General features: G+C 37.9%; 1 protein-coding gene across 1 annotated transcript in view; it reads left to right on the top strand.

Moving 5' to 3' along the window:
• RSPO3 (R-spondin 3) overlaps nt 1-22450 on the top strand; it is an 82195-nt gene that overhangs the window by 18819 nt on the left and 40926 nt on the right. The window contains exons 2-3 of the mRNA XM_004469051.5: nt 16053-16244; nt 19118-19264. Coding sequence (XP_004469108.2) covers nt 16053-16244; nt 19118-19264 — 339 coding nt within the window. The remainder of the gene's footprint in view (nt 1-16052; nt 16245-19117; nt 19265-22450) is intronic.

The raw sequence follows: 22450 nt of genomic DNA on the forward strand, positions 1-22450 counted from the left end.
AAGCACTCTGTGGATGTTCTGGTAATTGGATTTCTTATTTGTTTAATTATTGGTCTTTTCAAAGAAATTATCTGTTTACTGAGGATTTATTTCACAATCTCTTATTTCCTTACAACGAAAGAAACCTAATCTTAAAAAGTTATAAAAGAAGTGGTTAAAATGGGAAACTTAGGTTGTCAGTACTAGAATAAAAATTTTTTTAAAAATAGGATTGTACAGCACAAATAGCAAACCTTAATGTAAACCCTGGACTATAGTTAATAGTACAATTATAATAATATTGTTTCATCCAATATTGTTTATCCAAATTTACCACATGAATGCAAAGTGTTAATAATAGGGAAAACCACATGGGTGAGGAGTGTGTACAGGAACTCTGTATTTTCTCTATGGTTTTTCTGTAAATCTATGACTTCTCTAATAAAAAAAGTTACAACTACCCGTTGCCCTAATCTAAGATGCCCATGACAGAACAAATTTTTTTTTAAAAATACAAAAATACAAAAAAACAGTTATACACATTATCATCAAATATAGTTGTCAGTTTTCTCATAAAATGTATTCTTTTCCTATTCCTGGAATGAGGGTGACAGGTTCAGGTCTGACCCTTTTCCAGCAAAGTATCATTACAACTATCATTCATAACAATTTAGATGCATATATTTTTTATAGCATGCAAGCACTTTCTGATAGTTGTCTTACTGGCTTTATTCAATAGCCTTGTAAAATGTGCCAAGCAGATTTCGCCATTCTCATTTTACAGTTAAGGGTCAAAGATATTAAGTAATTTCAATGGCATCACTCAACGGCAGACCAGGGTCTCAAAATTCATGTACAGATGTATTTGTTTTGGTTTTGTTTTGTTTTACTACAATCTAGGGACTTTCCTGTACTGCCACAATCCCATCTCCTGTGAAGATCCTATAATTAGTGTAATTTCTTTGGGTTTGACAATAAAAGCCTGTATATTAGGGGAATTATTTGTTATAGATAGAATTCTTACTAGCTGACAATATGAATTGGGGTATCCTTAAGGTCCTCTCTCTCTTGAATACATGTGTGAGCTCAAGTGAGATACAGAGGAAAGAGGATACCAAATAAGCTATTTTAAAGACTGAACAAAAATGCTTTCACCCAAGTAGTGAGAGTGGGGGTGGACCCACATCCTGGGGAGGACTAATGCCATCAAATAGAGGGAACTGTATCCCTCAAGAGAAAGGGTGGCTCCCAGGGCATTGGGGCAGTTGAGCAAGTTAGGCCCTGAACACTATTCCATCTATCTCTGGAAGTGGCTCCTCAGGAAACGGAGGTTGGCTGTCACTGTGGGCACCAAGGTGGAAGGGAAAATGGACGTTAAATGTGTGGAACCAAAGTAAATGGGGGGTAAGAGAGGAGTTTCTTGAGAGTACACAAGGATGGATATAAAACATGTAATATTACACCATAACATATAGGAGATGACAGACTGATAATGTAAACCATAATGTAAAACATAGGATAACTAAAAATGTAAAGAACTGTGTATCCTAAAGTATGCACCATAATGTAAGCACAGATGTCACCTTGTTAGAAAGCTAATGTCTCAGACTCTGTACATCACTTTAAGTAAATATGATATGAATAGGGCGTAAGAGTATCACTGTGGAAGGGAAAAGGTTTTCTGGTGGATGTGTGGGAGTGCTGTATATTATATATATGCATTGCTGTGGTCTAGGACTCCTGTGAAGAAAAGCTGAATAATTAGGGGGGAAAAAAAAAAAAAAAGAAAAAGATAGGATGTGGAATTTTTTCAAGTCAACATTCTTTATCTAAGTTCTTTATCTAACTTTATCCAAGTTCTTTATCTATCCTTTAAACCCATCGCTATATGCCATTCCCTAGTAAGGGACCATGACATTATATTGGGCTTCAAATTTCGGGGAGTTCTGGATCACAGAGTGTTTCAACAATGGCAATGGAGGGATACTGGTATAGGATACCAATTACAGGTGATATATGGCTGACAGGGAGCTGTACAGAACATATGTCCAGGATGCATGGTAATGTTTGGATATACTCATAGTGGCAACAATTAAAAACCACAGCAGGGGGGGTACTGGGTTCCTGGCCAGTGGTGCTCTGTCGTGGTCCCTAGGGGAGCAGCGACAGTCTCCCAGGTACAGCGGCGGGGACCGGGAGGGAGTCAGGGTTCAACAGTGAGCCCCTGATGCTAATGACTATGCTTGTGAGCTGATAAACCTAAAATAAGAACAAGGCCTAGAGCAACATTGTGCCTGGGAATTTCCTCCTGTCAGCCTTCATGTTACTCAAATGTGGCCAGTCTCGAAACCAAACTCAGCATGTAAATGCAATGCCTTCCCCCCAGCATGGGACATGACACCCGGGGATGAGCCTCCCTGGCAACGAGGGACCACTATCAACTACCAACTGATGATGCAACTGGAAAATGACCTTATACGGAAGGTTCAATGCGGATCAGCAGAATATCCATGTCTACATAAAATAACATGACTTTAAAATGCTGTTTGACCTAAAGTAAGGGGGAAATGGAAAGGAGAAATGAGTTTATATGGCTACGAGTTTCTAAAAACGAGTCTGGAGGCTGGCAGAAGGATTGCCCTCATGCACAACTGAGCAGAGTCAGAGAGACAGATAAAGCAGATACAACCCCCAGATATTGGTTCCTTTGAGGGCTAAAGAGACCCATGGGAGTTATGGTCATGGCCGATGGGGTTAACTACCAGGGCAGATGGCCCCTCTTTGGAAATGGTGTTTATGTGTGATGAATCTGGACTCAGATGGGATCTCCCTTCATAAGACTTTCATGCTAATGTGCTGGAGGTGCAGTTAATGTTGGGGTTTAAGATATATTTAGGGGATTTGACTCTCTGGACTGACAATGTGATAGCCAGGTCCTGAGCCTCAACAGACTCCAGCACCTACAATCTGATCTATTGGACTTACCACACTCAGCTAAGATGGAGTTGAAGAAGGACAACCACCACACCATGGAGCCTAGAGTGATTACAACTGAAAATGGGAGGATTGCATCCAGCATCCATGGGGAATCTGAGCCTCCTCTTGACATAGAGGTGCAATGGACACAACCAATCCAATGTCCACATAGAAGAGGTGGCATTGGATTGGGAAAAGTGGACATGGTGGCTGATGGGTATGGGGAAAGGCAGGAAGAGATGAGAGGTGGAGGCATCTTTGGGACATGGAGCTGCCCTGGATGGTGCTTCAGAGGTAATCACCGGACATTGTAAATCCTCACAGGGCCCACTGGATGGAATGGAGGAGAGTATGGGCCATGATGTGGACCATTGTCTATGAGGTGCAGAGGTGCCCAAAGATGTACTTACCAAATCCAATGGATGTGTCATGATGATGGGAACGAGTGTTGTTGGGGGGGGGAGAGGGGGGGTGGGGGGGTGGGGTTGAATGGGACCTCACATATATATTTTTAATGTAATATTATTACAAAGTCAATAAAAAAAAAATGCTTTCAAATTTAAGGATACAATTCTAAGCCCATAGCTCCTAACAGTCTTTAAGAAGCTTAAAAAAATTGTAAAAGTACAGACTTATGTACGTAGTGATATATCTGTATTTTGTAACACAATCAAAAATAAAAACCATTCCCATTTTGCTGTTTTCACTGTCTATGATCATTATTTTTGCTATACATAAGGTAATCAATTAGGTTCCTGAAATTAGCTCCCTAATTAAAATTGATCAGCCAGCCCTAGGGCGATACAGAGTGGCCAAAGGAGCATGCCTGTTGAAGGGTAGGACAGATCAAAGAGATCTTGCTTATGTAGTCTCAATATAGCTTAATCATTTAGAATGGACCATAGGAAAATTTTTTATCCAATGTAGAAAGATGGAAAAGAAGAGGAATAACTTTGTCAGGTGTCTCTGCTCCTACTCTGGATAATTTTCGTAACTATTTTCTAGGCCCTGTCTCCATAATGACCAGTCATCCAGATGCTGGAAGATCTAATGAGGAACTTTTGCTGTAAGAAATGAAGCTTAACTCCAGCATTTGAGTTCTTTGGCTGTGGAAAATTCTTAGATTCCATAGCTAAATCCATGCATGATCAGGTGTGATGGTTGAAGAACTATTTGGAGGCATCTCCAACTCTCACTTCTCAATACCTATAAAACAGGAACAACTTTTTCTAAACCTCTATCACCGTTCAAACTGTTGAATGATTCCGTTACCTTCATGCTAAGATATTTAGTGCATATCATTTGCTTCCCCTTCATTTCTCTCTAAAATTTTTAGGTTTCAGTCAAAACAAAAAAAACCAGGAGAGTGCCACTAACTAGCCATATGATTCATAGGGCTCAATTATTTTTATAGAATAAAGGGGGTTATTTATTCTTTACCATGTATTGTGAACCTGTTAACATACCTGATACTGTGCTCTATATTTCTAATACAAAGTGGGAATCAGACAAGCCCAAGCTCCCTAGGACCTCAAAATGAAATGATTGTTTTTACCCTTTTTTTCTCTGTCAGGCAACCACCTATACTTCTTGTTTGGTATCTGAGTACCTTATCTCAGTTAATTCCATGATTTTTGTCTGGTCTCTGTAGTTAGAAACTACAGGATCAATACTTATTACTCCTTCATTAGCCCATTTTAAATTGCTTGCCAAGATTTGTCAATATCTCTTTAGAAATAACTTTAGAACCCCACCTTCTCTTTTTCATCCCATTAACACTATCCGAATTTACCCATTAACAGTCTCCTAATTCAGCTATCAGCAATGTCACCAATACTGCATCACATCACATTGAATCTCTCAACTTTTCCTCTCTTTTCCAAATATCTTCCTCTCCACCACCAGAAAGCATCTACATAAACCCAGATAGATAAGGGAACTTACTTACTTCTACATATTTCCTCTAATATACAGAAAAGATTAAAGTCAAGCCCCACCCCCACTTCCCCTTATTTTTCAAAGTCCAATTAAAATGTCCAATCTCCTGAAAAGGTACTTCCAGGTGGGCCATTTCTTCTATTCTGACATAGCTTTGTACATAATATTTAACACACCGATTGTTTGGAGATTGAACTATGTACCCCATAAGAAATATAATGTCCAAATCTTAATCTGTGTCCTGTGGGTGTGAGCCCATTTGTAAATAGAATCTCTGAAGATATTATTATCAGTTAAGGTGTGGATTCATTTGTGAATAGGATCTTGAAAGATCCTATTAAGATCATCTCAAACTGAATCAGGGTAAGAAACTAGAAACCAGAAGTCAGAAGTCAAAAGAAGCCAGAGAGGAGAGAGAGAGAACCTTGACAGAGGACTGCCATCACCGGAATTGCTACTGAGCCAGGAGAAAGCATGGCTTTGCTGACATTTTGATTTGGAACTTCTAGCCTTCAAAACCATAAGACATTACATCCTTGTTACTGAAGCCAAGCACTGTGTGGCTTTCTCATAGTAGCCCCAACAAACTAAGACACAGCTTTACTTTGTTGTGGTCTGTCTCTGTCGTCATACCGTGAACTCCTAGTTTTATCCATCTTTCCATCCCAAGCACCCAGCATTGTTCGACAAACTATCTTAATGAAAAAGAAAAAACTTTTTGGGTGTGCTCTGTGGTAAGTAGAACTTCCTAGGGGACAGGTTCAGATTGAGATGAGGACATGTTTTAATAAGTATTTCTGTAAAATAATTATGTGGGCTGCCCTTCAATCATCACACCTGAGATTTGTTTTACTGGACATAATTCAGTAGACTCTTCCTAAGAATCAGTTTGAATTAGATCCCTCTAAACTTCCAGAGACTTTATGATTCTATCAGGTGGGAGCTTACCTGGGTGGCCCTCTAATTTCTAATTTGTAAAATTTAAGGAAGAGCTCTACTCGCCTCTTAAATTCCCTATGGTCCTCCTCATTCACCAAATATGTTTTCACAAATATTCACAAATATTTCCACAGAAATGCTTTTCTTTGCAACACTCCCCCTCCTTCTCCCTCTCTATTTGTCTAAGTTCTTTTCCTTTAGGCCCCATAACTCTCCTTAACTGCTCTCTGTGGTCTTCAAATACCTCAGTCATCCATAATTGCTCCTGCCTTTTCATTTCTGTTGCATTAACTTTCTAGTCCATATACGTATGACCTTTGGAATATAAAGGACATATTTTATTGACTATATTGTAATCCTCTTGAGTCAAAGACCATGTTTTACCTCTCAATATGATCAGTCAGTAGTATAATGCTCCCAGCAATCACTACATAAATACCTATTTGTGAAGACGATGGTGATGTGATATTGAAAATATGGTATTTATGTCACCTGCATCAGATTCACCTGGGGCGCATATTATACCCACAGATGCCTAGAAATCTCCTCCCAAGTCCCTGAATCAAAATGTTTAGGAGGGAAACCTGTGCACCTGCATTTTAAGCAAAGTATTCCAGGTAATTTTTACACACAGTGAAGTATTAGAATCCTCGGGCTCTCTGTACTATGCCAGTATCATTTCTAAGGCATGCCTTTCCTCTTTCAGTCTATTTAAGTTTGTTTCCAGTGAGTTGTGAGGGTCCCAGAGGCTGTCTTGCCCAGGATGTTGCGTGAAACGGTGAGCCATACCTTTTAAAACCTGTGTCTGCCATCCTTAGCAATAGCCACTCCTCCAAGTTCTTTCTCCTGTACTAGAAGGAAGCATCAGCATTTGCCCCCTCAGTCTCCTTGCTTAGAAGTTTTGGGGAGAGTTAGTATTGAATAAAAATTCCAGCTCCCTCAAATAAGGTCAGTGATAAGACCAGAGTACAGTTCATGCTGCTTGCGTAAAACAAAATGTCTTTCCCCGACTAATTTTTAGTGAGTGCCTTTAAGAGTGCCAGGTGGACACATCATCTCACTTAAGGCTCTCAGTACCTGTCAAGAAGATATCCCTTGGGTCAGATGAGGAAGCCTAGGCTCAAAGAGGTTAAGCAACTTGCTTCTAAATAATCCATCACTGAACTCCTTGGCTCAGGTATTTCGTTGTATTCACCTTTGCACACTTACTAGTATGATGCCTGGATGATTAATAATTTCATGTTTTTAGTGAACAGTTGGATGAAGAGATAAATGTCAGTTATTCAGTTAGTAAATGTCAGAACTGGGATTCAAAACCAGACTCTCTGTGAGCCCAGAGCCAGTGCTCCCTCCTCCCCCTGCCCTCCCCTTGCTCCTTGGGAAGCGTGCAGGGCCCATTTCTGCACCAGGCAAAGCAGCCAGTGGTGCACATAAGCTTAAAAAGACTTCACAATCACAGATGTGCATGCATATTCCTCTACTGTTGTGTCAGCAGTTTCATGAACCTAGGAGAAAAATCCATTATTTTTTCTGCTCAGGATTTTGGATACATAAAGTTGGATTTTTAAAATGGTATACAAAGTATTTGCACATTTTCTTGTGCCTGTTAAAAATACCACAAGTCCCTCGCCCGCTGTTTGCTTATGCGAAAGCTTCAGCCAGCAGATACGCTGCTCGAGTCTGCTGTGTGGCAAGAAGATCCGAGTTTATTCATAATATAACAAAGTGAAGTTTGTTTTTAGCACAAACTGAAGTTTGTCTCATTCAAGAATGTGAGGTTGGTAGTTGTGGAATCACACCCATGTAAATTCATTTACCATTAAACTATCACATTTTCTGTTTACGTTGATTTCTAATTAATTCTCCCCTTAAAAAAAAGAAAAAGAAAAAAAGCAATGGCTCTTTCAGGCAGACCAGAGCAAATAATGATTCCCACTGTTGGACGAACACTGTTGGATCTGTCTCATGAAACACGCTGCTATTACCACCCACTAACTCATCAACAGGTCCTGGCTCTCTGTAGAATCTGGGTCTCCCTTACCCCTATCCACCCCCTGTTGTCCTCTATTCACCTCCACTTGGGAGCACAGCCACTTGGAGAATGGGAAGCTTTCTTTCCCTTAGCAACAGCTGGAGATGCTGATTCAGTACCTTATATTTTACACCCACAGCAAACAGAGTATATTAACTTTATGATAGATTTTCTACTTGTGGTTAGGAAAGAAACCTCTTGTAGTTTTGGTTCTACAAATGCTTTTTGTAACTGTTTCAGCAGCAGGGACAGCTATAGCTCTCTGGCAGTTCACAAGATAACTAATACGGCTTTCACTACTTTTGCAGAATTAACTTTGGAATTACCCCATAGGTTATTAATTCATTTGATGAGCAAAGAATATAATGTTGAGATTCCCAAGGGAAGGTTGTACTAGAAGGGAAAACCATTGTGTTGGTGCTCTAAATTATTTAGACTGTGTCAATATGCTTTGCTCATGGCAAGAATTGAGAAAAAAATGCAAGAAAAGATTGAATGCAAGATTGCAAAAGTTTGAACATTTTATTCCCTTTCTTTGTTCTTATGACCTCTTATATATTTCATAACTTTCCTGTCCTCCCCCCACCACATACACACACTCCAATAAAAAGGGAATGAAAATTTAAAACCACAAAGCCAATGAAAGTTACTGCTAGAGGGAGATGAGGAGCAACAAAGGAGAAAGGAAATGTTCCTGAGAGCAAAGAACATGTAGATAGATGCACAGTCTCTTCAAAGATTGTAATCAGAATGCAAATCCCAAGTTGGCGCTCTTTAGAACATTCTCCTCTAATATAAAAATTAATAAGAGAACATGTTTTCATGGAATACAAGATGCTGGTTCTGTTCCAAAACCCATAAAATTAACAAAAATGAAAATGAACCAATATACCAGGCAGCATTTGTTCTTTCCTTCTGGTATTTCCTTAGAAGTGCACAGTCTACATGTACTTATAAAATCCAGGCTGTTGACCTTGGTCCACAGTTGCCCTCTAACTCTAGCCTCCTTCTCTAACCTCATCTCCTATCTCTACAGCACGGCACTGGTCCTCCCTTGTGCTGCTCCTCAGGCCCACTTCTTTCTCACAGGCTGAAAGTCTTGGCAGTTGCTGACACTTTGCCTGGAATTCTCATCCTCAGGTTTTTTTGGCTAACTCCTCATCCTCCAAACCCTCAGCTAAGGGTAACTTTCTTAAAGAGGCCTTCCTTGACCTCTGCATTTAAAGTGGCTTCTCAGAGTTAATCTCCTCCTTATCCACCTGTTTATATCCTTCACAACACTCATCAAGGTCTTGAATCATTTAATAATTTGTATACTTGTTGATTAATTAACATCCTGAGGTCTGGAGCCAGAAGTCTAGCATTTTCTGCATCATGGGTCATGTTGGGCTTACAGCAGGCCTCAGAAATTTTTTTTGAGTCAATTATTCATAGTCTCCACAATACATCAAGGTATGATGCAACCATCTTTTATTTCTATTTTCCTGAATCTGTAGCATGTGGGTGTACAAAGCACAGTCATCGGCCACCAAGCTGGCGTCTGGCTATCAAATAGTCATCATATCTTAGATTTCAGGAATTCTATAGCCATCATCATATTCCAGCCTTTTTCTTAATATTTTGAGCTGGCTTGACTTTAGTGGAAAGTTTAGCTAATTGCTGTTTAATGCTAGGTCTGTTTTATTGCTGTGGTTTTATTTTAAAGTATTTATAGAATATAAATATTAGACTCCCTTCAGGAAATTATTATTCAGTAAGAGAAAGATTTTCCAAGTTCTCAAAGAATAGTTTCCACTAAAAACAGTATGTTTCCCCACATAATAATGATGGAGCACCAACTGGGCTGTATTCAGCAGCTGGTAAATACATTCCTTTCTGAGACTGTCAGGAATTTTGTGAATTCATTGGTGTGAGCACCGACTATAAGCTTATTAGAAGTTGATTCAGGGGAACAAAAGATAGAGCAGACTCTATGTTAATCCTAATAGTTACAGGGCAGTCAATGTCTGTGCCCCTAACTTTGACAAAAGACTATATGTGCATCTATACACACATACATATACATATATGTATATATATTTAATAGCATTGGTGAATTTTAATTCATTTCTTGAAAACATTGGCATATTGAAAAAGCCTTCAGATAATAACCAGAATTTCAAAAATATCAAGATCTATATATGTTTGTATATAAATATCAACAAATCATTATTAATCAAGAATAATAATGGAGGACCATAAATAGAACTTTATTCATTCAGATATCATTTGCGAATGCACAGGAGTATTGTATCCTAGTAAGTTCTCTTATTTATTCAAAAAAGTTTCTGTACATATGTTGCTGTCTATACCTAACTTCCCCAAATTATTCAAATCGTTGCAAGGACCCAGCCATTGTCGGTTCTGCTTTTGTAAATTGGAAGCTTTCATTTAGGAAATATTGAATCTCAATATTTTCTTGGGTCAATTCAACAGAATTTGAAAGACATTGCCAAGCAATTCAAATTTTTTAACATAAGATATTTCTTAAAGTGAATATTGCCAAGCATTCCAGAGGAACCATGAAACATCTCTTAATTTTCTGTGAGCATAATATTACTCTAAACTTAAATACGATTCCATAACAACAAAGCCCAAGATATGATAAAAATGTGCTGTCTTAAATTGAGGTGGGGAAAGGGCTATATTTTCTATAGGTGAATGGACTGTTGAATTATTGGCACCTAGAAAACTTTCCTTATTTCATTTGATAATTTTTTTCATAATTGAACATCTCAAAATGTACATGACTTAGAAATTGATTTCATTACAGAGGTTCACAGCCATGGGCCACTTAAAACCAATTATAAATACTTTGTGTTAAATATTTACTCTTTCAACATCTTCATTATTTAAAAAGAAATTCAAATAACTTATCCTTTTTTTATTGCCTTCATTCATTCAATAGGCAAAAAAAAACACCACTCTTTCTTTACTGAATACTTATTCAATAGGTAACCACTCCTGTGTGTAGACTGAGAATTATCAAGAAAATTATCAAGATGTTGTCAATAAGGGAACAGATATATAGCTCAAGTGGTTGAGTGCATGCTTCCCATTTATGAGATCCCAGGTTCCATTCCCAGCACCTCCTAAAAAATCAAAATCAAACAAGCAAAGAAAAAAATCAACTCTCACTGGGCAGCAGCTAGAGCTCAGTGGTTCAGCACCTGCTTCCCACATATGGAGTCCTGGGTTCAATCAATACCCTCAAGAAGCTTACAATCAATGTGAACATTCTTATAAAGAGAGAAGGTCTGGGGGAAAGGACAGATGTAAAAACGACTTTGATTATAGAATTCCACTGGTTTTTTAAAGCCACTACATGGAGAACAGCAGGAGATAAATGTTGTGAAGATGAGGATTCTCCAGGAAGAACCTGTTAAGTTTTATTGGTTGAAAATAACTTTTACCCAATTTGTGAATTCATTACTTTTTAATGTTCTAAATTATGAAATCTACAAGTTACTTTCCACATATATGGCATCTCCTTTGATCTCTGTCAAACCTATTTTATGAACCTAAAGTCTATTACATTTTATATTTCTGGAAACTTTCTAGCAACAAATAAATGGCCATAAGAGGTAGCCAACAGCATGCAATAATAGCTTTATTCCACATAGAAGTTTACAATAGATACAATAGTTTGCAACTGAGCTTGAGGAGGAGTTTAAATTAAAGCAATTCCTTGAAGTTTGCACTTAAATTGTTACAGAAGCAGAACTTAGTTTCCAATACTACAGTCAGTTTAGTATGCAGTAAACACTGAACATAAATAGCCAAAGGTTATGTATTTACTAAATGCTATTTTACCATTTCCAACCCTATGCGCCGGCTGTTTTCTCAAAGAAGTTGAATTACCTCTTGTGACAATAGTAAGTCCTGTAGGAATTGTTGCATCAGTTCCACCTCACAAATTGAAGGTTATCAAATAGATAGTGATGAGAAGGTTTCTTTAACAGCTAGAGAAATTGAATTCATTTACTCAGGGCATGTGGACAGTTAAGATTTTGCAAATTGGTTTAAGTTGTGCATTAACATGTAGTCTTGTCATATACTCAAGCTTTATAAACAAATTAAGAAAAACTACTTCCCTTTTTCTCAATTTTAAGGGAAAAACAAACTTTATGCTGGGAATACAGCACATTTACAATACAAATTCCCATGAATTTTAAATTCCCGTGAATTTAGAATTCCTGTGAATTCAAACTATTTTCCTGTTACACATCGAAAGAAATCTGTACCAGATACCAAAGATGCAGGTTCTAACCTTTGATCTAAATTCACTATTTGTCTAGTGTTAACAGCATTTGCTTTGGTCTTAGCTTAGGGCTTCAGAATAATTGACAGTTTCTCTCTTTACCCACTTCATAGGACGGTTACCACAGTTAGTATTCTATGAGATGCATGTGTTGAAAGAGAAAGTGGTATAGAAATACAAAGTGTTATTAAAAATCATCTTTTCTCTTACCATATTCCCTTATTTTGGATTATGTTTCCCCTTTGCTGGAATTCTTCAGTGCCTCCCTCTTTTAAGAGGCCTTCTTTAATGAAGTAGCTACCACCAGAGCTTCACACGTCCATCTCCAGTCCCCTCCCCAATCTTATGCTCCATCTAATAAGCATCACTTTCTGAATATTTCATAAAATCTCTTTTAGAAAATGATCCCAAGCCATGTTTATTTTTTCAGACCTCTTTATTCACTGCATCTTGCCCCAACCCTCCAACTGCAGTTTTTTACTTCTCCCTCCATCCCTCCTTTCTATATTCTCCAGCTGGAACTAGAAACATACCTTTTCAAATCCTCTTTCTGACTCACTGCATATTCAGTTGCTCACCACATTTGACTGATTCCAACTTCTAAATATCCTTGGACCATGCATGCCTTCCTCACCATATCACACTGCCTCTGCTGTATTTTAAGCCATCATCAACCTCCTGCCTCAACCACTGCATTAGTCTTCTACTTTCCATGCCTGGTGCCAGGGATATTACCTTTCTAATACAAACCTGAACATATCACTTTCCACGTTGAGCCACTCCATGTCTACGGAGTAGTTCCTTGGCACAACACACAAAGGGCGCCATAATGTCGACCTACATTATACTTCCAAACTTCTTGATATTTTTCCTTCCAACATTAACCACTATTTATGCCTCAAGCACCTTGAACTCATGTCAGTCTCTTTCTTGACTTGGTACTCTGGGGGTTCTCTTCTCTAGCCCCACCATGGCCACTTATCTACTAATGAAATCCAGCTCATTTTCCAAGATTATGTTCAAATTTTGGTTATTCTATGAAGTCTCCCTGACTTCCCCAATCTCTTTTCCTCCCTATCTCCATGGGTTGTATAAAATAATTTTTAAAAACATTACTTGAAAAAGGAGATCCAAAAATGCAAAATGAAGTTATTATTAGAATGGGGAAAAGAGAAAGAATTATGAAAATGTGAAATTCTATTTTCTGCCTTAGAATCATAAGATTTTAGAGCTGAAGGATTTTAACAGTCAGTCCAGACCAAAGTTTTCTGTGGTTTCCATATAAAAAGTAAAAGCTCTGGCCTTAAGATGAAGTGTGGGAAATATGTATCTAGTTGTGTAATACTGACTGTATAATTTGAGTGATCCTTATACAGCACTCAAGACAGCAATCACTACCCTACTCAACTGTAAAAAAAAAATCCAGGATTATAGAATCTAAACGTCATAGTCTCAGTTTTCTTCCCTTGCCACAGCACAGTGTTCACAGCACAGTGTTTAAACCTTCCTAAACAAATGAAGTTTGTCATCATTTGTACCTGCCCAGTTTCAAAATCCATGATTGAAAAAAACAGCAAACAAATTTTCAGTGCAAGTTAGGACAATAATGTTCTTCCTCAAAAATCGTTGTCTTGAAAGGCAACATGAGAAAAAACAAACAAGCAAAAAGAATTATTATAGTACAATATGTGAGATGGCTGTGCCACATTTTATCAGTACAAATTTTAGAGAAAGGGGAATTGAGGAAGGTACTTTAGTACATCTGATAATTTCAGTTAAAGTGTGACCACTCATGAAACCCACACAGAACTCTCTCTTGCAGACTTTTGCTTAGCTTCAAAACCCAAATTTTTAATGATATTTATTTTTAAGTATGTTAGTTTTTGAAGCTCTGAACATGTGAATTATGTTTATTTTATACCCAATCAATCTGAATTTATATCATAATTGACAAAACTATTAGGGTACTTAAAACTACATTTGTGTCTTTCATTTTAACAGCCACATTTCAAAGGCAAGAATACATTGGACCCATTTGATCCGTCTTCATTAAACCCTCAGTCACTTAGTACCCTGAGCTTGGAGTAATTTTCTTTCAAGTCAAGGTCCACTTTTCCATAAACAATTCTTATAACAAGGTTTTGCAAGTCATTATTACCTACACCTCTGGCTTCTTGAAATAGGGCAGTTAGATTCTGGTCATATGGTGCTCTCTTCACCCCTTGCCTTTTAGGGTTTTCCCCTTTTTAAAATATGCACACATTTTCTGTAAGTCTCCAATGCCAAGTTACTGGCATAAAAAATGGCCCTGTTTTCACTTACAAGTCCCCCAGGCCCTATAATGTCTAAACCTCCTGTGCCACTTTATATGACTGCCCCAGCCCACAGAAGACCATATACAGGAAACGCAGACTTCCCACACACACACACAACACACACATTTCCTCAGTTTATTTACAAAACGTCTCGGAATGAGAATGAGCTGTTTGTGGTTCCTGTGGCTGAGGCAGGGATGGCTTCCTCCAAGCAGAGGATGCTGGTCAACCGAGTGACCTTTCTATAACTAACCTGTGTGCCCCTGTGGAAAGAATGTTTGGTCTATGGGTCCCCCTTCTAACTAAGCTTGGTGGAGTTTGATTTTTTGGTAAAGAACTTAATAATAGCCAAATGTCACCATGAAGACAGATTTAATAAGAATGGCATCCACCAGAATCGATCCCTTCTGCTACTAAGAAAAGATATCAGATATACTCTAGGATACATTTGTCTCCTGTGAGCCAAGTTTTGGTTCTCAAAGGGTCATGATTTTTCCCTTCTGGATTCCTGAAGGAACAAGAAAGCTACTAATATCATATTTTAATAAAGACTGCATTAGGAGAGGAAATCACCCCCAAACACGAGCCACATGAGAGCTACATCTAACTGAGAAGTTTCCCACCAACTCACACATAGATGACAATGACCAGATTATAGCTCTGAGCACATTTAAGGCTGTGAAGGTTTCGAGTAAACACAAATCTCCTAAATGGTTGTGTACATTTGATCAGACTTGCTAATGTGCCATCTCACCTCACACATCTGGGATTCTTGGACACCTTGAAATCATCAGGAATAGATGTAATAGTAGATCTTGGGGTAGACTTGCTACAACCTCAACAAATACACCTTTCAACCACGTAAGGGAATAAGACCTCTCTCCCAAAAGGAAAAAAAAATTAACATAAATTATTATAAACACTCATATATGATCCACATGGAAATACTGGTAAGATAAATATTACATTTTCACAATTACATCAAATTTTAATTGATAAATATTAAACTCTTGTGAGACTGAATGTTTCAGTTAAGCATTGGGTGGGGGCAGAATAGCTTCATCACCTCAGGATCAATTTGCGTTAGATCAGGGTCAAAGTGTGTTCTCCCGAGGATCATAATTAAAGGAAAAGTTGCCCTAGAACTTAGTGTCCCTACTCGTTTTAATCCCCAGTATGTGTTGTCATCCTTGCTGAAGAAATTTGAGAATGTGTTTATCACCCATCATATAAACGAAGCGCTTGACTAATGTCTACTACTTTCAGTGTGCAAATGAGCACAAAATTACCCAGTCTTCAGCCTCCCACAGTGCTGGTTCAATGAATATATTTTCACTATATATGCAAATAATTTGAGGCGATTTATTCTTTTCAAAAGTTCAACTCTTAAGAACTTTGAAGTTAAAAACAGTATGTTTTAAAAGATTACCCAGAGAGGGAACAAAGTCTCACCTCATCCACACATTGCCACCAAATTGAAAACTAATTTTAAAATGCATATTCTGCCCAGAGAATGTCACTTAACTTCTCTATCTGCGATTTAACTTTTGTCTTTCTACATTTGTCTCCCCAGTGCATCCTAACGTTAGTCAAGGCTGCCAAGGAGGCTGCGCGACGTGTTCAGATTACAATGGATGTTTGTCATGTAAGCCCAGACTATTTTTTGTTCTGGAAAGAATTGGCATGAAGCAGATTGGAGTGTGTCTCTCTTCATGTCCAAGTGGATATTATGGAACTCGATATCCAGATATAAATAAATGTACAAGTAAGTGCTTACACAAAATTATGTTTTTATCTCATCCTTGGGAACTTTTCCAGCTTGGAATGGCCTCTAACATATTTGTTATATATTCTATGTTAAGTAAATAGTAGTCTTTACCTGATAGTTAGATTAACCCACCCTTGGATTCAGCCCTCAGTGTTAAACAATTTTTGCCACCTAAGTGTTTCTGTTTTGGTTTGTTTTGTAAATTGTAAAAGGAAAAGCTGAGAACATGATTATTACTCACTGAACCTACAGAAGAGTACTGCAAGCATCAGTTTCAACTGAGTACCCATTACTATCACTACAATCCAGGCAGTTAAAGACATAAAGAAATATCTCTTTTATTCTGGCTTCAAGAAGGATTTAATTATAGCAAATTATAAACAAAAATAAATAAATGTTTCCATTTGTTTCTACTTAAGGCCTGCCCCCAATTCAAATAAGTGAAAATTTTTGTCTTCTTAGTCTCCTAACACGTGAACCAGAGGTTACTTATTGACAGAGAACCTATGGCACTTCCTAGTGAGTCTCTAACTCGAATAGAATAGATATGTTACAATCTTCAGCCTCCTCATCTCCATAATAACTTTCTCTTGCCACATTAAATATCACCACTTACAAGACGAATTGGGAGTAAGAAGGTGCTTCATTAGCTGCTCAATTAAAGATATAACTGATAAATATAATGAGATATAATGAGAATTATTATCTCCAAGTTTCTGCAAATTCTAAATTTCCCATCTTAAAGAAAACACTACCCCCGTTAATTTTCATATTTTATTCAAACTTAAAATTATACCACAAACCAAAATTTGTATTTTTTTGGACAGGGGAAAGGCATGATTTTTCAGGTGAATTGATTTTGGAGCATTTTTAGGAATAAAAGCATTTGGTGTTTTCATGCCTCAATTTCCAACCTTTGGAGGAAAAAATGTTGAAATATGAGAGTGAAGATTAATATGAAATGAATATGATTGTTCCAAATAGAAAATAAATGTCTTAGTTGCTTTTTAAGGTTTAAAGTAATTAAATGAAATAAAATATTTTTACTTCAATTTTCTAATTTCATTTCTCATATGACAATCTAAGACATTTCATAAAGTAAGCATTTGTAAAATGACAGCATTTCCTATTATTTCCAACTCTTTTTTTGGGAAAATATATTAAATGGGTAAACGTAACAGTCCATTATATTTTTGACACATTTATCTAGAAAGGTGCATTTTGAAGCCTACAATTTAGAATTTTAAAGATAAAATAATATAAGCCCGCATTTGCCCAAAATACAGCTCAAAAGACAAAGATTAACTTAAGCACATGAAACATGAAATAGAATGTATTTAATTAAATGTTATTGATCTGGTATCTAAAAAAATGACTCATTTTGATTTATTTCTTGTCCTCATAGAAGATAAAATCCAAATATGTTTATTTAGCAAAAAGAGTAAAATTATCAGCCAAAAAACTAAAAATGAAATATTTCATTTTCATGATTTAATTTTAAGTTATTTTCCTGCGTAAGATTTGTTGGTTAAGAACTATATGTCACATTCTTGAGTTAGGTAAGCACCAAGATTTTCTGTTACCTGTAAGTATTTTTAGATGGAGTTACCCACTCCTTATCCGCTCTCTCAGTAATGGCACCAATATTTTCTAAGTTTTCAGGTGAAAACCGTAGGAGTAAGCATCTATTCTTTTCTTGTTCTCACACATCCAATCCTTCAGCTCTGCTGTTTGACAACCAGTCTTACCTACTCTCCTGTTCTAAGCATTTGTCTAAGTACTCTCATATCGCTTCTCAACTGGGCCCCTAAAAGTCTTTTCTCCATACAACAGTTAGAGTGGCCTTTCAAAACCATAATTTAGAACACATCACTCTTCTGTCCAAATACCACAGGTGGCCCTGCCTACCCCTTCAAACTCATTTCCTACCATTCGTTATCACACACTTTGCCCCAGGTCCACTGGCTTTACAGAATCTTCCCACCTTAAGGTCCTTACAATGACTATTCCACACTTGCTGTTCCACCATCCTTCCCCACACCCCTACAAGGCTGGCTTGGCTTTCTCATGTCATTTAAGAGTTTGTTCATAGGTCCCTCCTCAGAGAGTCATTCCTTGACCATCTTATGCAAAATTATTAACTTCTTTCCTGTATCAGTCATTCTCCATCTGTTCCCCCTGGTTCTACTTGGTTCAAAAAACCAGTCTGCTCTGTGAACTTGGGCTAGTTACACAACTTTCTGAGCCTCAGTTTCCATAGCTGTAAAATGGAAGTCATAACAGAGACACCGTTATTAGGTTATTGTGAGGTTTAAATGGCTTCAAATACGCAAAATCCTTGTATCAGTGCCTGGATTATAGCAAGTACCATGTAAGGGTCAACACTCATTATTGTTTATTTGTCTCCCCTCCTAGAAAGTAAACTTTGTGAAATCTGGACATTATTCTCTTGCACACTTCTGTCATCCCAATGCCCAGACTAGTACCTGGCATATAGCAGGCAGTCAAATATTTGTTGAATGAATGAATAAACCTCAGGAACAACACAATAGCAATGCCCCAATACATTTTGTTAAAATTCTGATGAAACATTTTCACAATCATTTAATATAAATAGATACTTTGTCTTAGAAATATTCTTGTCAGTGGACTTATTGCCAAAAAAATCCATGAGGTAAACAGTCTAATGTTTTGGGCATCATTAACCAATGTATATCAACTGAACAACTACGAAAGAATTGCTCATTCAGCTTAGCAAAGTAATTTTGAACCCCCATGTGCCTCTATGTTGGAAGCCTGCAGAACTGGACCAAGAAGAGTTAACTGAACATAATAAAAGCATGGTTTCCTTTCTTTGAATTCTCTTTCAGAATGCAAAGCTGACTGTGATACCTGTTTCAACAAAAATTTCTGTACAAAGTGTAAAAGTGGATTTTACTTACACCTTGGAAAGTGCCTTGACAACTGCCCAGAAGGGCTGGAAGCCAACAACCATACCATGGAATGCATCAGTATTGGTGAGAAGGAACTCTGAGATTTAGAATGCATGGGAAACACTTCAGATGATAATGTCAGGCTCAAAGTCCTATTTTACAAGAACCTGAGGGCCCCCTAAGAAGCTTTCTTTATCCTCCTTTACAAAGATGCCAATGTGATGGTATTCCCATCACCTTGACCAGCATGTACCATATTGCAATTTAATAACTGGTAGATGGTCCATTATTCCTGTGGGACTGTTGAAAATTGATTCAACTATTCCAATCATTATAGATGTATTTGGATTCACTATTTTGTAAAGTTTTGCTCATATTAGATAATTTATTTTCACATACGCATATATAGATATGCATGTATATATGCATGTGTATGTGTATGTGTGTGTGCACATATTTGGTCTTAAACTAAATCACCACCTAAGGGCAACAGTTTCACATAACCTATGTCTAATCTCAAATAGTGACCACAGTTTTTTTCCAAGGGGAAAAATACACATTCTCTTGATATAGCCATTAATGTTCAGTAAATGGCTCAAAGAGACTTAGAGAACTGGAACTGACATAGTTAAGATTCACTTTTTCTCTCGCACTGCTTTACAGAAATGTTCTGGTTGCACAGGTATTCAGAAATAAGAAAGAGAGGATTTGGGATTTACTCAAATGAACAGAATGAGTTTCAGGATCTGATTAATTGCAGGCTGAGTTTCCCGGAGGACAGGTCCTTCGGACAAGTTGTCTAAATAAGGGATCATTGTCAGGCTGTATTTTCCCTCTTTTAAATGTTGTACAGCTACTAAAGCCACAGAGCTTGATGAACACTTGGGGAGCAGATGCTAACCCAAATGGGAAAACAGTGTACTGAATCTCAAAATCCCCTAGGCAAGAACTACAAGAACCTTTGATGCTGGCTGATGTTGGCACATATACACAAATGCCCTCCTGATTCAGTACAAGATAGTCCCCAGGATTCCCCTGGGGTCCCCAGCCCAGATCCCTTTGAATCTAAAGTGCTGGAGTAACAATACTAAACTGGTGACTTAACCATTTCAGTCTTCCATGGAACGTTTATTTCTAAACAAAGTTCTGAGGTAAAACGAAATAGATGATATTTTAGAGATAACTTCAGAAGCATCTGGAAAACAACAGTCCTGAAACAGCACATGTCTTATGATGGTTAAGTACTTTAGTCAATACAAACACAGAAAAACAACTTAGAAATAGGGGGAAGGGTACATGAGAAAGGACTTCGAGTTCATCTCTTTGTAGGTCCAGAGAGCTGAAGATTAGAGGTAATGTGTTCCAAACAGTGGAAAAAATAGGAAACACTTCTAAGGAATATTCAAGGACAGAATGCCAAGATGAGTTGCAGAAAATCTGTGGTAATTCTCTGCCCAAGAAAAGGGATACATGTTTAGATTTTAGTTTTTAAAAGCTATTACCTTCTGTGTATTCATTCTTTCCTATCAAAGACTGCCTTTAGCTTACCCTGGTACTGTTGGCTTAAACTTTAAAGATTGCTGGTAATTTATTCTTCTCTGGAGATCAAGATTGTTTCCCAACACATTTATGTTTAGGAAGTTTACATATTTACAACAGAGGTTAGTAGTCTAGAGGCCATGTAACAGGTACAAATGGCACAGGCTACATTAGTAGCCCTCATTAGCAAAGTTGTTCTGGACTGGCTCTTGGTTGGTCCCTGCAGTGTGTGACCCATCTTTTGGTGTCTGACCTTGACCCGTGTGGAGCTGGCCCATGCGCAATGCTGAAGCGTGCAAGGAGTGCCGTGCCATGCAGGGGTGTCCCCCACGTAGAGGAGCCCCACGCGCAAGGAGTGCGCCCTGTAAGGAGAGCCGCCCAGTGCCAAAGAAAGTGCAGCCTGCCCAGGAATGGTGCCGCACACACGGAGAGCTGACACGGCAAGATGATGTAACAAAAAGAGACACAGATTCCCGTGCTGCTGACAACAACAGAAGTGGACAAAGAAGGACATGCAGCAAATGGACACAGAGAACAGACAACCAGGGGCAGGGAGAGATAAATAAATAAATCTTAAAAAAAAAAAAAAAAAAAAACCGACAGGCACATTGTAAGCTCTTGCAGGCACTGATTCTAACATCCCAGTGTTCACCAGGTAGGCTGGGGAATATTTGTTTTCCTTTACTAAAATTTATGCCATATCTCTTGTCTCCTTCTCAGGTTTGAAATTGAGAGGAGAGTTCATAAACAAAGGAAATACTGCCCTAATATAGAGCTGGGGTGAAAGATTATTTCACAATATATATACTCTGCATGGTTTGCAGGTCATATTAGATCTGCAACAGAAGATCATCTTCCTTCCTCTTTGGGCCCCAAATATTTACTTCCTTTCTGCACTGTCATTCTTTGATCTTCATTGCTCCTCTTGGAGGGTTGGTCTCATTCAATAACAAGAAAGGGAAAATGTCTAGCTCCAAATACTGGGTAGCAAGGGGTATGTTACTGTAATGTTCTGTATGAAAACATGCAGTCAGTCACCAAGAATAAGAGCAAAAAAAGAATGGTATAAGGCTATTGTTGACAGAACGTACAGTTCAACTTTCCTTCTAATTCAGGAGTCTCTTTTAAGGGTCCCAGACTGATGATTAGCCACTTCATAACCACTTCCAGGGACAGGAAGCTTATCACTTTTGAAAGACAATTGCCCATTTAGCGGAGAGCTAAAGATTCCCAGTGATAAGATTTTTCTTAATACAGAAGATAGAAGAAATACAGCAGTTGAGCAGATCTGTTTTTACTTAATTGCCTTTTAACCAAATAGTGCCCCATTTCTACTTTGTTACTCTAATGGCCTGAATAGAATTTAAATCACTCATTTTGTTGTCTAGCATTTTTTTCCTAAACATTTTGTTTCTTTCCAGAAATAGATTTTGGACATTAACATTATTTTTAATGATGGGGGTCGGGGGGTGGGGTGGGGAGTGGGTTATGTGGGAACCTCTTATGTTTTGTTTTTGTTTTTGTTTTTTTTAAGATTTATTTTTTATTTATTTCTCTCCCTTTCCCCCATTGTCTGCTCTCTGTGTCTATCCGTTGTGTGTTCTTCTGTGTCCACTTGCATTCTTATCGGCAGCACCGGGAATTTGTGTCTCTTTTTTTGCATCATCTTGCTGCATCAGCTCTCCATGTGTGCAGTGCCACTCCCGGGCAGGCTGAACTTTTTTCATGCAG

Source organism: Dasypus novemcinctus, chromosome 11 (genome assembly GCF_030445035.2).
Source record: "Dasypus novemcinctus isolate mDasNov1 chromosome 11, mDasNov1.1.hap2, whole genome shotgun sequence".
NCBI lineage: Eukaryota > Metazoa > Chordata > Mammalia > Cingulata > Dasypodidae > Dasypus > Dasypus novemcinctus.